This window comes from Salmo trutta, chromosome 23 (assembly GCF_901001165.1).
Source record: "Salmo trutta chromosome 23, fSalTru1.1, whole genome shotgun sequence".
Lineage (NCBI taxonomy): Eukaryota > Metazoa > Chordata > Actinopteri > Salmoniformes > Salmonidae > Salmo > Salmo trutta.
The window spans coordinates 14,961,665-14,978,312 of record NC_042979.1 but is presented as its reverse complement, the minus strand read 5'-3'; the positions used below and the strand labels follow the sequence as shown (position 1 = coordinate 14,978,312).

Here is a 16,648-nt window from a genome sequence, read left to right as displayed (position 1 = left end):
CAAGGTATTAGAGTGGCCATCACAAAGCCCTGACCTCAATCCCATAGAAAGTTGGTGGGTAGAACTGAAAAAGCATGTGCGAGCAAGGAGGCCTACAAACCTGACTCAGGAATGGGCCAGAATTCACCCAACTTATTGTGGGAAGCTTGTGGAAGGCTACCTGTAACGTTTGACCCAAGTTAAACAATTTAAAGGAAATGCACCAAATACTAATTGAGTTTATGTAAACTTCTGACTCACTGGGAATGTGATGAAAGAAATAAAAGCTGAAATGAATCATTCTTTCTACTATTATTCTGGCATTTCACGTTCTTAAAATAAAGTGGTGATCCTAACTGACCTAAAACAGGGAACTTTTACTAGGATTAAATGTCAGGAACTGTGAAACTGAGTTTAAATGTATTTGGCTAAGGTTTATGTAAACTGCCGACTTCAACTGTATGTCTATCCACAATTCACTTCTTACAGAGCGAGGCTCAGATTGGTTTTGGCAGGGCAATAACTCTAAATGTTGCATTTTGCTGTCGCCTCAAGGTCCCATCCTTATTTTCATGAATTCAGAGTCAACCATAAAATTGGTTCCTCATTTCATGGGCAATACATCAAGATTTCCAATATAGGTTTAATCTCTCTAAGCATATAAATTCTAAATTCCTTGATCATCTGTGGAAAATGATTTCTTTTAAAACATCATAGGAAGTGGTTGTGGTAGTGATGCAACCCAGCGAAACGTTATCGTCCCCAGTTGGAGTGTGTGGTGAATAGCTGTCAGTGTTGTTTTGGTCCTCAGTGGATCACTGTGATTCTAAACAAGCCACCCAACCCATTATTCCTGCCCCAAATGAGAAAAGGACAAGATGAATGATGGATGGCATTGGCCACAGGCTGGCAGTGATTACGTTCATAGTGAACATTAGCTCGGTACACAGCAGCCCTCACTCCCACTCTCCAGCCCCCACAGAACTGGATATCTCACTGTTTGATAACATGCCATGTCTCGAGAGGAAGAAGATCAACTTCCTGGCGCAGAAGTTTAGTAAGTGTATACAGCAGAATTTCTCTGCAAGTTATCAATTCATATTTGATTTGCTTATCTTAAGCATCCGGTTTTCCCACTGGGCACATACATCAATTCAACGTCTGTTCCACGTTCGTTCAACATAGTTTCATTGTGATGACGTGGACACAACGTTGATTCAACCAGTGTGTGCCCAGTGGGTTGTTTGTTGTGATGATGAACCTCTGTAAAATGTTAATTAGGCTACCCGTGTCCAGACACACTATTTGTTATATTATGTTGATCTGTCTCTGTCTACATTGACTCAGCTGTGTGTTTCTAACACTCTTTCGATCACAGTGAATAATCATTTCATTTTGGAGGGCGCTTCAAGATTGTTCTCTTTTCAACAGTCACCTAGACAGTTGTGTTGTATCCCTTTTGTCTGAGAATAGCCGTAGACTGAGTTCAGTTCTGACAGGAGTGCAAACTAATAGCCTGTAAAATCAATATCTCCAGGGAACAGTTTAGTGTTGTAGTGGGGAACAGTGGCATGATTAGATACTTAGAATGATGCAACCCACGATCAAATGAATCACAAGCTGTATCTAGTCAGAAGTATTAATTTCGTGCTGTCTCTTCTCAGCTGAGGGGCAACTCCTAACTTCAATTTAAGTAAAATTTTAACTTAGCTTTTTGACATCAATGCATGACTAAGTGAAAATTTGACTAAGTCAGGATTTGCCCCTCAAATGTCTCTCAAATGCACTGTTGCCATGTGTGTCTGTCTATGTGTATTCTTGTGATGTCTTTGTTTTGTTCTCTTCGTCGCTGCTGTCTTCACCTCTGGACAGATCGTCATTGTAAATAAGAATTTGTTCTTATTTATTGACATGCCTGTGTAAATAAAGGTTCATAAAATATGCAAAATAAGGTAAATAAAACAAATAAATAATTTTACAACTGCCTGCAACCTCTCTAGCCTTAAGCACCCCATGCTCTGGGAGCCTCTCACCTTCTTACTCTGACTGTGTGTCCCTCCTCCTCCAGACTCAGAACATCATGTATGACCTGATCTCAGACCTGAACGAGAGAGGGGAGGACATGGAGAAGAGGATCGCCATGCTGGAGACCAAGCTGGAGACTCTGCTGGGGAACCTGCAGGCCTTGCCCGGACTCATCAGCCAGGTCATCAGCCAGCAGCACAGGGACTTCCTGGAGGTGCAGCTCCAGCCATACGACAAACACAGCCCTGAGCGCTCACAGTCTGTCTCCAGACGGAGGTCGTCCTCCACGGCACCACCCACCTCCTCCGAGAGCAGCTAGAGTCCAAGTGGAACACCTACAAAGAAGACTTTTGCCATCATATGGCCAAGTTGCATTTATTGTAAAGCCTTATGGTTTCAATAAGTGTTATCCAAATTCTGATGACAGAATCCAAGGTACCGGGACAATGGATTTTAAACTGATGCTGTTTGTTTTTTATTATCTCAAAAGATGTTGTTTTCCTTGCTCTGGTGACAGGACTGTAGAAAAATATGCTTTCCTCAGTAAAAACTATTAGGCCTATCGATGGGGGCTGTGATCAGAACTATACTCCATCTCTATGCAGAGGTAGCCAGTTTTAGGACAGCAAGGTTACCGGCCGGGTGTAAAGATATGGCACTAAAATAGTGCTTCTTCTCACAGACTTTGTGCTTCCGCTGGCTTGATTCAGATGCCGTGTTCCTTAAAGCAAGCTGAGAAATCATGGGACCTGTCAATCAGCAAGCATTACAGCAATACTTTTTATTGAGGAAAAAGTATTTGATGGAGATGAACTGCAGACAAAGGGCAGCACAAGAAGGCACCCACATACTGTCACTCAGAGGTACCATATGCAGCTTGAAATATGAGGAAAAAACATATCTTTTAGGTTAGAAACGGCATCAACTATAGCGTTTTTTTTGTTGTTGTTGAGTGCCCCTGTAGAATGACTATTTTTGGGGCCACACTGCAAACAATTTAGTCCTCTTATCAAAATGAATGCATCTAAATCTGTACTTGCACTTACTTTTTAATCAATGCACTTCAATACTGACTGACATATTATATACATTTTTGTTGCTCCTTAAAATAAGAACAATTTAGATGTTCGGGCATGGATTTATGGTCATTGCTCAATTAATAAATTGTGAATTAGTGAGGGTGACTCAAGTCAAAGCCCTCATGCTATGTACCACAAAGGGACCTCAATATCAAACTGCTAGGTTACTGGAATTAATACTTTCAATTATCATAAACACAGTTTGTTCTTTCCTCAGAATATCTCAACTCTTGTCCTGGAGGCACTTAGTATTTATACTGTTTTTTGCCTCAGCTGAGCAGCGCTAGTTGGTTGCAATGCAAACCAATAACTCACAAGAACTGTAACTCACTTTTAAAAGAAAATTCATATTTTTATATGTTCATGAGGATAAGCACACCTCCGCACACCTCTTACAATATGTCTTTCACACAATATTTACAAGTAAATGATGATGGAGAGATATGAACAGAATAAATGATGCAACACATTGCATTGGTCGAGATGAAATCCAGCATATTCAACATATCTCCCAGTAAACCTCCAGGACCAGGGTTAAGAAACCGTGTTGAAGGTGCCTCCCATGATCCCTACCATGATCAGGCCTGTCTTGTTTCTGAAACGATAGCTTACTTCAGAAGAGGTTCAATATATCTCTTTCAAAAACCATAGGAATATATACATTGTTAGTTCAAGAGGAATGTAATAGAAGATGATATAGCAACTTACGGTATGATCACTAACCACATATCCTTAATAATGAGTGGTGGTTATCAGATTGAGAAGTAAAATGTCAAAACCTAACTGCAAAAAAGTAATCTCTGACACATATAATTGTGAAAATATTGTATGTGCTCAAGATTATAGCATTATTATCAACAAAGCTTTGTAACTTTGTTTTGAACAGCAATAGCTTGGCCACTGGCCAGTCACAAAGGGAAATAAAGGTAACCTTCCACCATTTATGCACATTTTGGCAATATGCACCCTCCCTCCTGCAAGGTTTTCAGAAGTCAAAGGAGTGTGCCACATTCATCTGATGGGCACTTATCTAGTCAACTTTCTGCAATGACCTTGTCCAACCAACCAAAAGCTCAATCCCATCTACAGTGTTGAATGTACTGTTGTTGGTATTAGAGCTTTAAAACAATGACAGTCGATCCAGAAATTTTAGCAACATAGATACTTTTGAGATATTATGTACTGTATGCGATAGAAATATTAAACAATAAAAACTACTACTTACCAGATGCGTGTGCATTACTAATACCATCCATTTGACTTGGGGGGGGCACAGACGGAAGGAAAGAGAGAGACGGGGACAGACTGAGGGAGGGAGGGGGAGAGAGAGAGGGGTGGGGGGGACAAAAGGAGGGAGAGGGGAAGGAGAGAGAGAGACGGGGACAGACTGAGGGAGGGAGGGGGAGAGAGAGAGGGGTGGGGGGGACAGAAGGTGGGAGGGAAAGAGCAAACGAGAGAGAGCAAACGAGAGAGAGGGGGGGCGGACGGACGGAAGGAGGGAGGGAGGGAGGGAAGGAGAGAGAGAGACGGGGACGGACTGAGGGCGGGAGGGGGAGAGAGAGAGGGGTGGGGGGGACAGAAGGTGGGAGGGAAAGAGCGAACGAGAGAGAGCAAACGAGAGAGAGGGGGGGCGGACGGACGGAAGGAGGGAGGGAGGGAGGGGAGAGAGAGACAGGGACGGACTGAGAGAGGGAGAGAGGGAGGGGGAGAGGGGGGTGGGGGGACGAGAGGAGGGAGGGAAGGAGAGAAAGAGACGGGGACGGACTGAGGGAGGGAGGGGGGAGGGAGGGAGAGAGAGCGAGCGAGAGAGAGAGAGGGGCGGACAGAAGGAGGGAGGGAGGGCATGAGAGAATGATGGGGATGGACTGAGGGAAGAAGGGGGGAGAGAGAGAGAGAGAGAGAGAGAGTGAGTGTGTGTGTTGAATTATGCAGCATCAGATACATTTAATTTATGATTTGGCAAAACCAAGCATGAATCTTGTATTTGAAATGTGTTAAATTACATAATTTCTGCAACATTTGTCATTGCTGTTGCACGAAATATGTCATATCAGCTAACTTGTTTTATTTGTATTTTTGTATTCTTCTTTTTTTATGCCAGATAGCTAATAAAAATCTGCAAACTACTTCATTCCAGTAGGTGGCGCCAACTACATCGCCTTTTCTGAGTTTGCCCGGTAGGCCATCGAGTTTCTTTGGTTTGCTTCCCTCTTCCTCCTCGCGAGAGCCGCCAAGACTCTGAGACCCCAGCCACAGGTTGAAAGCATGGGTGCTAGCTGTTGCTAGCTAGTCTTGTTTGATTGCGTGATAAAACAAAAAAATTGAACAACTTTGCTATTAAACTTGTTTAATCGTTATAGTGATATCATCTAAGGACCAGCAACAAGATGAGTTTACTCGCCAAAATAGCAGAAATTGAGGCCGAGGTAAGTTCGTTAACGGTCGCGAATGCTAGCTAACGCGTTAGCAGTGAATCACGTTTTGTTTGGCCAATTGACTAGATGGCTAGCTAGTTGGCTAAATTTAACTTGGCTTATCAAGGCCTTACAATGGATTTCTCCTCTAAAAAATGAATAGAACCATAATATGATGTCAGACACCCGAGTCTGAGCATAGCTGTGTGTTATTGTGGTTTTAATGTAAGCTAGTTGGCCACTGTAAATAAGCTAGCTAACGTTATGTAGTTGGTAGATTAACTAACTAGCTATTATACACCAGTAGCATGCTAACCGGCGCCGGTACGTATAGAACCACGCCGGAGTTCACCAGCTTTGACAGATTGTAATTAACCCCGGTGTCGTGATGTCAATGTTTTCTTTGTGATCAGTCGAAAGCCAGCCATCGGAACAACTTGGCTCTGGACAAGTAGGCCTAGCTAATATTATAGTTCTGGCTGTTGTCGTATTGTGTTGAATATGAATGATTTAAACATCCCCTGTCTGTGTTGGGTAGATGGCTCGGACTCAGAAGAACAAGGCCACGTCTAACCACTTGGGGTTGCTCAAAGCTCGTCTGGCCAAGATGAGGAGAGAACTTATCACACCAAAGGGAGGCAGTGGAGGAGGCACAGGGGAAGGCGAGTCCTGACCGCTACACAACAGTGCAGTGGAGATAAGTTGAGGTGGACAAGATCTTGTCATATTGTAATGAATACTAATGTGTCACTCTTTGTTGTATAGGTTTTGATGTGGCAAAAACAGGTGATGCCCGTATCGGGTTTGTAGGGTTCCCCTCAGTGGGCAAGTCTACTTTGCTAAGTAACCTGGCAGGGGTGTACTCTGAGGTGGCGGCCTATGAGTTCACCACCCTCACCACAGTACCAGGAGTGATCCGCTACAAGGGTGCCAAAATACAGGTACTTTATGTGCATCTTACACCTCAGCTTAAAGGGAAAATCCACTCTAAAACTATGTGGAACTTTCAAGAAGACAAGTGTCACTTCCACATCATCATGATGATGTGGAAGTGACACTTGTCTTCTTGAAAGTCCAATATCTTGAAAACTTGACTACGTGTAAAACATTTTGGGACTGTATCAACAGGGGACTAATGAAGAAAATACCAAAATATGTATTTTAGGTGGAGTTTTCCTTTACGGCCAATAGAGGACAATCTGTACTAACAGTGATAATTGGTATTTTTGTTACTTGTAATTTTTACTTAATTTGTGGTTGTTTTTAAGTTGTTTTGCAGGAGATGTTTCAGTATTTGTATGTTTATTCCACTTTTGTGTCTCCAAGCTCCTGGATCTCCCAGGTATCATCGAGGGGGCCAAAGATGGCAAGGGTAGAGGACGACAGGTCATCGCAGGTGAGAGCCATCAGTGAACCATCAGAACCATACACAAACATGTCACACTCACACACCTTGAAGGTAGTTTGTAACTGTGGTCTTTCTTTTCCCAGTGGCTCGAACCTGCAACCTGATCCTCATAGTGTTGGATGTTCTAAAGCCTCTGGGCCACAAGAAGCTGATTGAACACGAGCTGGAGGGCTTTGGAATCCGCCTCAACAAGAAGCCGCCCAACATCGGCTTCAAGAAGAAGGACAAAGGAGGCATCAACTTCACCGTCACAGTACGTCTGTTTTAATACAACACTTTCACGTCCAGCTCAACCTGTTCCTATTTCTCTCTCTCTTCACAGTTATCTATCTCTGGAAGTAGTATCTTCTTTTATCCCTCTCATTTGATTTCAATGAGCTTACGCTGGTGTTCTTCCTTCCTTGCTCCTTCTCCAGTGTCCACAGAGTGAGCTGGACGGTGACGCAGTGAAGAGCATCCTGGCCGAGTACAAGATCCACAACGCTGACATCACCCTGCGCAGTGACTCCACGGCTGATGACCTCATCGACGTGGTGGAGGGAAACCGGTAAGCAGCTGAGCACTTCTACAAACTCGGATGTCATTTTTTATTTAGTTTTTTAAATTCTTAATCCTTAATCGATAATTGGATCCAACCTATACCCCCTAGCCAAAGTTCCGCTATACCCCATTCCAAAGTAAGGTCAACGCTCCCCTACAGACCTGCTGACATTACAGTTCTGTTTAATCCCACCAGAGTGTACATCCCCTGCATTTATGTGCTCAACAAAATTGACCAGATCTCCATTGAAGAGCTGGACATCATCTACAAGGTGCCCCACTGCGTGCCCATCTCTGCCCACTCCCGCTGGAACTTTGATGACCTTCTGGAGAAGATGTGGGACTACCTGCACCTAGTGCGCATGTAAGGAAACACACTCAACCTAACAGCCCTTAGATGGGACATTGGAACCCTATATGAAATATAATTCCTATTACACACAGAACTGTTTTGTACTGCTTGGATAAATGTTGTTTTTGTGAATTAATCATTTGAATGTGTTGTCCCCCAGATACACCAAACCCAAAGGCCAGCTTCCTGACTACACATCTCCAGTTGTTCTACCTACTGAACATACTGCAGTGGAGGACTTCTGTTTGAAGATTCATAAAAGCCTCCTCAAAGAATTAAAATAGTGAGTACTAACTATACTGTTGATGAATGGCTTTTGTGCATCTTGTTGATGTTTATGAAAAGACTGGGGTACACTCCGAGTATTTAACCGATTTAAAGCCACAATCAGCAAGACATAATGCACTTTTAAAAACGATATACTATATATATAAAAAATATAATATATATATATATATATATAATATTTATCCATTTTCTTTTCTTTTCTTTTTACTTTCAAAATTCACATGGGTACCCAATTCTGATATGTTTTCCTCTAATTGGTCTTTTGACCAATCACATCAGAGCTGATCTGATTGGTCAAAAGACCAGTTAGTGAAAAAAAGATCAGAATTGGGCTGCCTGTTTAAACGCAGCCTTAGCTGCCGCTGTGTCCAGCACACAGACAGATATGATTCAATGTTGCAGTTGGTTGGTATTGTTCTAACACTGCGTCTTCCTGTCTTTTCAGTGCTCTGGTGTGGGGTGCTTCAGTGAAACACAACCCCCAGAAGGTGGGAAAAGACCATGTCATGGAGGATGAGGATGTTATCCAGTTGGTGAAAAAGTAAAAAGACTCCTGATTGCTTAATTTTCTCATCACAGGGAATAGTCTGCTGCTCATGAAGACCCCTCTCAAACATATCCACGAGAACATCTGTGTCTTGTGGTTCTCAATTTTATTTTGGAATTTGAAAAACGGAAAGAAAAAATATGAATGTCCATGTTGCGTTTACCTCTCATTTATGCCGACATGTGATTCATTAAATCCATCAAAGAGTATTATCCTTGAATCTCAAAAATATCAAATAAACACCATAAATATGACTTATGGGATCGTCTTTTATTTTACGTCATAAAGGTCATTGGGTTTATGCCTTGAAAGATGCACTGTAATTGGTATGTTGAACAACACTGACAAATATAACTTCATAACGTTCACATTTCCCTCACAAAATCCTGCCCCACATGGGTGTGTCCTGCTCCATCTCTCTGTACTTTCAATGGTGAGACTGTACCTGTGACTCGCTCAATACGGAAGTGGTCAGATGACGCGGATGCTACGCTACAGGACTGTTTTGCAAGCACAGACTGGAATAAATTCCGGGGTTCATCCAATGGCATTGAGGAATACTCCACCTCAGTCATCGGCTTCATCAATAAGAGAATCAATGACGACGTCCCCACAGTGACCGTACATACAGTTCCCAACCAGAAGCCATTGACTACTGCAACATCCGCACTGAGCTAAAGGCTAGAGCTGCCGCTTTCAAGGAGCGGGATCTTAACACGGAAGCTTATAAGAAATCCCTCTATGCCCTCAGACGAACCATCAAACAGGCAAAGCGTCAATACAGGACTAAGATCAAATCGTACTAGACCGGCACTGACGCTCGTTGGATGTGGCAGGACTTGTAAACCATTACAAACTACAAAGGGAAGCACAGCCGAGAGCTGCCCAGTGACACGAGCTTACCAGACGAGCTAAACTACTTCTATGCTCGCTTCGAGGCAAATAACACTGAAATATGTATGAGAGCACCAGCTGTTCCGGAAGACTATGATCACGCTCTCTGCAGCCGATGTGAGTAAGATCTTTAAACAGTTAAACATTCACAAGGCCGCAGGGCCAGACGGATTACCAGGAAGTGTACTGCAAGCATGCGCTGACCAACTGGCAAGTGTCTTCACTGACATTTTCAACCTCTCCCTGTCCGAGTCTGTAATACCAACATGTTTTAAGCAGACCACCGTAGGGCCTGTGCCCAAGAACACTAGGGTAACTTGCCTAAATGACTACTGACCCGTAGCACTCACGTCCGTAGCCATGAAGTGCTTTGAAAGGTTGGTAATGGCTCACATCAACACCATTATCCCAGAAACCCTAGACCCACTCCAATTTGCATACCGCCCTAACAGATCCACAGATGATGCAATCTCTATTGCACTCCACACTGCCCTTTCCCACCTGGACAAAAGGAATACCTAAACGTCCCTTTTTCAGGACCCTGTCTTTCAAAGATAATTCGTAAAAACCCAAATAACTTCAGATCTTCATTGTAAAGGGTTTAAACACTGTTTCCCATGCTTGTTCAATGAACCATAAACAATTAATGAACATGCACCTGTCGAACGGTCGTTAAGACACTAACAGCTTACAGACGGTAGGCAATTAAGGTCACATTTATAAAAACGTAGGACACTTGATAGGCCTTTCTACTGACTCTGAATAACACCAAAAGAAAGATGCCCAGGGTCCCTGCTCATCTGTGTGAACGTGCCTTAGGCATCCTGCAAGGAGGCATGAGGACTGCAGATGTGGCCAGGGCAATAAATTGCAATGTCCGTACTGTGAGACGCCTAAGATGGCGCTACAGAGAGACAGGACGGACACCTGATCTTCTTCGCAGTGGCAGACCATGTGTAACAACACCTGCACAGGATCGGTACATCCAAACATCACACCTGAGGGACAGGTACAGGATGGCAACAACCACTGTCCGAGATACACCAGGAAAGCACAATCCCTACCTACATCAGTGCTCAGACTGTCCGCAATAGGCTGAGAGAGACTGGACTGAGGGCTTGTAGACCTGTTGTATGGTAGATCCTCACCAGACATCACCGGCAACAACGTCTCCTATGGGCACAAAGTCACCGACGTTGGACCAGACAGGACTGGCAAAAAGTGCTCTTCACTGACGAGTTGCGGTTTTGTCTCACCAGGGGTGATGATAAACGCGAATCTGACCATCGAAGGAATGAGCGTTACACCGAGGCCTGTACTCTGGAGCGGGATCGATTTGAAGGTGGAGGGTCCGTCATGGTCTGGGGCGGTATGTCATAGCATCATCGGACTGAGCTTGTTGTCATTCCAGGCAATCTCAATGCTGTGAGTTACAGGGAAGACATCCTCCTCCCTCATGTGGTACCCTTCCTGCAGGCTCATCCTGACATGACCCTCCAGCATGACAATTCCACCAGCCATATTGCTCGTTCTGTGCGTGATTTCCTGCAAGACAGGAATGTCAGTTTTCTGCCATGGCCAGCGAAGAGCCTGGATCTCAATCCCATTGAGCAAGTCTGGGACCTGTTGGATCGGAGGGCTAGGGCCATTCCCCCCAGAAATGTCCGGGAACTTGCAGGTGCCTTGGTGGAAGAGTGAGGTAACATCTCACAGCAAGAACTGGCAAATCTGGTGCAGTCCATGAGGAGAAGATGCACTTCAGTACTTAATGCAGCTGATGGCCACACCAGATACTGACTGTTACTTTTGATTTTGACCCCCCCTTTGTTCAGGGACACATTACTCCATTACTGTTAGTCATAAGTCTGTGGAATTTGTTCAGTTTGTCTCAGTTGTTGAATCTTGTTATGTTCATACAAATATTTACACGTTAAGTTTGCTGAAAATAACAGTTGACAGTGAGAGGACATTTCTTTTTATTCTGAGTTTATGTGAGAATGCTATTCATTGACTACAGCTCAGCTTTCAACACCATAGTGCCCTCAAAGCTCATCAATAAGCTAAGGACCCTGGACTAAACACCTCCCTCTGCAACTGGATCCTGGACTTCCTGACCTCAGGTGGTAAGGGTAGGTAACAACACAACCAGAAATAACTTTAGATTTTAAGGTTCATGAAAAAAGCTCAAATTGGATATGTCTTTTCATCGTGTTAAATAAATTAGACCATGACCATTTCAAGTTTACCTTTCTACAAAATAAAAATGTATTTAAAAAAACATATTTAGGCAAGTTAGCTGGCTAACTATCCTGCTTTGTAGTATACCCCTCTGGACTACACATTACTTACCCAGAGACTGTCTCACTGTGTCCAATACAAAGGCTTTATTTGAAAGGCCTGTTGGCCACTGATTTATATGACATTGACGATACAGGCAGTCAGTCAGGCTGGCATCCCACCCCCTCTCTCCAACATGGGTGGTTATTCAGGTTAATCAGTTCATTCACTCAAGACACAGTCTGGGGACATTCTACCCCATCTGTTCAGAAACACAGATAACCCACCAGTGAATAGCATTTCATCAGATCTTGAAGCACTTTGGCATGTATACATTATCTAATGCCATTGTGTAGTAACCCAGCTGTATGAGATGGATCAGACATTTTGTGTCAGAGCACTCTCCAGTTGCCACACGTTAGCAGTTACGAAGACAAGGAGTTTTTTTTTTTTTTTGCGCTTGATTAGATGGATATCATGATAGGGTCATATCGGAAATTTGCTCAGGACACTTTCAATAAAGTGCCTCCGTGTGTTAATGATCACAGAATGTTTCACAGAACAGGACACATCTGATCAAATCTGATTTCAAAATAGCTTTTTATAACCAAATAAAAGATACATGTCACGTTCTAAGGAGGAGGATTTTATCTGAATCCATAAGCATGTCTGTCTATGATGTACAGCGAGTAAGGGAGGGTGGTATGGACATGGCCTAGTCAGCAAATGGTGCATTTTGAATTGATCACTGCCTTTTACTATATTGGCCAAGTAATGTCACAACTGAACACCAATATTGTCAAAGCATACATTATGGTACACAGCCTTATCGCTCACACAAAATATATAATTTTTTAATTGAAATGTTTCCATGTGTTTGGTTCTTATTTTGTGTCTTTTTTAGATAACACTAATGTGTTCACTCTAAAGTAGCATTTCAATATATTGCTTTAATTACATGTTTATAACAGGCATCCAATGACAACAGATCTAGTCAATAACACATGTATTTGCAAGAAAGTATCCTTTTCAGTTGTTCAAGTGAGGGAAAAATCTGCCACAAGGGGAAAAGCCCTCAACACTTCCTGTAACAACTCTCCAATGCTATGAAGAGGACTTTATCTAGAGTGTATTCAATGTTGGAGATAGTTTTCAGTCTTTGAGACAGAATGGCCACTCTTTCTGAGAAAAGCTGCAGAGGTTTAGACAGAGCAGTGGCTGGCTGGTCATCAGCGGCATGAGCGATGCTCCTTGGGACAGTGCCCCTCCCCCACCCTTCCCCTCTGTAAATTATAGCAGCACTTTAGGTAATGAAAGAGTTGAAGACCGGCCACTAATAAAAGCCATTAAGTGAATAAAGCACTTCCCCCTCTAACGAAATTAAAGAATCTGCCCCTTCGGAGAGGGGAGGACTCTCTATTAATATTTATGAAATGCGGAACCAACCCCTCCAAACTCCCCATACCACATACAATCCCACCCTGCCCGAGTCCTCGCCAGTCCACCTATCCCAGGAGAAAATCCCTAACCCCTCCTAACTTGAAGGAGGGGCTGGGGGTATGGGCTTTGGGGGTGTTGGAGAAGACGCAGTCATGACAGTCTGTCTCCAGTTGAGCAAGAGGCGAGACACCCAGCTCAGAGGAGCACCTGCTCTTCCTCACGACCCTCAACTCTACCCCACCAAGCTGGACGTCCCACCATCGGCTCTGGGGCAGGAAGGATGGAGACTGAGGGTCTCCATGGACAGACCAGGTTGGAGGGAGTGACTTTCCAGTGACACCAGTCGGAGTGCTTCAAAGACGGCTAAGGTATAATGGACGTGAGGTATAACGGGTAATGTATATTGAAATTCTGAACGTTCTAGTGTTTCGATGTTTTATATTTGCCTAATTGTCTTGAGATCCTCTGACAGCTTCTATGACCCTTGGTCCACAGTACCCCTGGGTTTACAGCTATTTTCTGTAGTCTTGCCTTCAGTGGAAGAGGACAAAGATGATGGTTCATCCAAGTCCTGTGGACGAAGAGAGACAAATTAAACTTTCTCCCGTCTAATATACAGTGTATTCTATAAATTGTGAAGTTTATAGTTTAGAAAAATATAGCTTAGTTTGAAAGACCTTAGTTTAGGACACTCAGAGAAATTCAAATTGTTAAAACAGCATGTGTGAAATCATATATCCATGCATAAAAACCATGACACCATCCCACCAACCATAATACCATCGCGCCACCTTTGTCCACCTGAAACAATGAAATACTCAGATGGACAGCTCTGTCTTTGCAGTGCAGTATTCCCTGAACATGTCAACCTTCCATAGTCCATTTTTTCCCTTCTAGTCTGTTACCAAAACCCCACTGCTCATCGATCTATACACAAGTTGTCACACTCTTCCATGCATGCATATCTTTTCTCATTTCATCACACAAAGTGGTTCAGTTGTCGGAGCTTAACTTGATTATCACTGAAACCCTTCCCATTTCAATAAGATATCCCAGGGGATATAGTAAAGAATGGAAGTAACAATATTTCCAAAGCCGCTGATGGGGCTGTCCTCTGTGGAGGGCATTATTACATACTGACTGACCGCTGAGTTCAGTGACCGATAACCAGGTTTGAGCTATCATGTCAAAAGTGGTTGAGTCTCAGGTCTGATGAGATGGCAAATGTCTACAGATGGACACTGGTGATATGGCTGGCTGTATCTGCTGTTCCCGAGCTGTTCCATCTTTGTCCTTGGACATTGAGACTATTCTTTGTCCATTAGCTGGAGGACCTAAGAGCTGGAGATATTGATGTACTTTAACAAGATAACCATCATTCCACCAAACTCTGTTTTCATTGATTCCCCATAACGTAGTAGTAATTTCATTAACAAACTCTTCCTGTTGTTCTGTTTTGATTCATATTATGTCGATTTAAAAACACCCTGAGTTAAACGGTGAAAATGTATGTGTTTTAGGTATCCTATGGGGTGGGGTACGAAGGATGGGAGGGCGGGGTTTGTCGCAGTCTATGCGCAGGAAGGGCGGTGCCCGCTTTCACTGCAGTGAGTGTGACCTATGACTAATCCTTTTTTGTAATTTTCTTGATGTCCCTAGCCACACTGTATTACGAACACTGCCCCTATCTCAATAGTGTGTAAGTCGGTGTCATTTGGGTCCATCACTCCCCAGGTCTGCAACCCTCCCTGATGCCAATGGACATCCACCACTTCTCCTCCTGGGCTATCAATGCCGTAGAGCTGTGGTGTTGTCCTCGGAACACAAACAGAGTTGTTGGAAGACCAAAGCATCAAGAAATAGCATATTCTGGTGGCGGATTGTTCCTTTCATGATTTTAGAGCGGATTACAATATTCACTCATAATGGACTGACTGGCTCCAGTCATGCATTTTTCTATCAAAGTGATCAAAATGTACTTTTTACAGGATTCTACTTTTTTAGCTCTACCATCCCACCTTTAATTGACCAGATTGAACCTGGTCCCACATAACCTCAGATGGCTGTACATCTCTGCCCAGGACCCCATTGTGCTTGATCTAACCATGCAGTACTTCTTCTGTCCATGGTGGTGCCAAGCACTTTGGAGTCTTGTGAGCACTCTCCCCACTACATGCTTAACTGGATGTAAAAAAGAATCCTACATCTTTATCCATAGTTATGACAGAGTTTTGTCCAATTCGGATTCTCACCATTCTTCTCTGAGGTGTGCCCTCGTTCACCCCTCCTCAAGGACTTAAAGGGGTTGGATTGGTATAGACAGTGTATGTAGATGGACTTTCAGTACAATATTTCTTTCACCCATCCTATGCGTTTTAATACTTGAGGGTGAACGAGTACATACTTTAAAGAGGAGGAGAATTAGTCTCCATTGATGCACTAGTCTAGTGTGAGGTCAAAAGTCACATCTGCACATTTTCCATTGGGTAAGATCTGAAGCCATTTTTGATTTGAAGGACAATTTTTTAACCCCTTATATTCTGACAAGTATGTTGTTTCTGTGGGTCCAAATAAATTAAACAAAAAGACTGTGTGAATCTCTGAAATTTAAATGAATGTGTCAGTGTTAAATTGACAGGGATTGGACAGGACAAAAGGAGAGACTTATTGAATTATTGTGAATAAAGCAGTTTTGTGGTTTCCTACAAGCTGGCTGCAGCGTGGCAGATTTATGGCCACAATCAATTAGCGCAAGTGTCTCCACATTTGACTAAGGCACTTAATCTCCACCAGTAGGTCAGACTTTACGGTATCAAAGTACTCAAGACTGTGGACATATTGGCTCTGAAAACCATACTGCCGAGACATTAATTTACCATATGTCATTTGGCACAATGTTACTTATGCCAACGAGTTTTCAATCCCAGAGATAATGGGCATATAGACTGATAACACGTGTATACTCGGCTTTCTTTTTATCCAGTTTTGTGGTCTGAATTTACAATGGAGGGTATTTTATGCAGTCTCTGTGTGGTGTGAAAGGAATTACCTTAACATCACATTCGCTAATTTGAATAAACTCTCAAAAACATTGTCAGCCTCTGATTTTAATGTTCAAAGAAGTTTTATCCAAAGGTACACGTTCTTCAGACTTTTATGGTTCATTTGTATCATAAAATGCTTTATGATTTGTATCAACTGGGTTTGTCAACCAGATGATTCAGTCTAAGCACAAATAAAACATCCGATGTCATCATATATGGAAGCAATGAGGAAATGGCTTCCCCCCTCTAAAACAGAACTGACCACGTTCCCGCTCAGACAGAGAACGTTTTATTTACCCACTTATCTGTCATGCCATGAAAACCAAACCTTGCTTTCTTTGTCTAGGAAAAATTATCTTGT

The 16,648-nt window shown here is 43.1% G+C and overlaps 2 protein-coding genes across 5 annotated transcripts in view; both read left to right on the top strand.

Annotated features, from left to right (window-relative positions):
* Positions 1-4,310, top strand: part of kcnn2 (potassium calcium-activated channel subfamily N member 2) — a 31,397-nt gene extending 27,087 nt beyond the window's left edge. For 2 of the 4 annotated variants that reach the window (XM_029709176.1, XM_029709175.1), the window contains exon 9: positions 2,048-4,310. In XM_029709176.1, coding sequence (XP_029565036.1) covers positions 2,048-2,323 — 276 coding nt within the window. In that variant the 3' untranslated portion in view covers positions 2,324-4,310. The remainder of the gene's footprint in view (positions 1-2,047) is intronic. The other 2 variants (XM_029709178.1, XM_029709177.1) reach the window with 1 other exon arrangement.
* A 972-nt stretch (positions 4,311-5,282) lies between these two features.
* Positions 5,283-8,886, top strand: LOC115159457 (developmentally-regulated GTP-binding protein 1). The gene is made up of 9 exons (XM_029709179.1): positions 5,283-5,509; positions 6,036-6,159; positions 6,263-6,438; positions 6,824-6,893; positions 6,989-7,158; positions 7,322-7,452; positions 7,642-7,809; positions 7,958-8,080; positions 8,531-8,886. Exons 1-9 carry the CDS (start codon positions 5,471-5,473, stop codon positions 8,628-8,630), a joined length of 1,101 nt encoding a protein of 366 aa, XP_029565039.1. The 5' UTR covers positions 5,283-5,470; the 3' UTR covers positions 8,631-8,886.
* Positions 8,887-16,648: the final 7,762 nt, after the last annotated feature.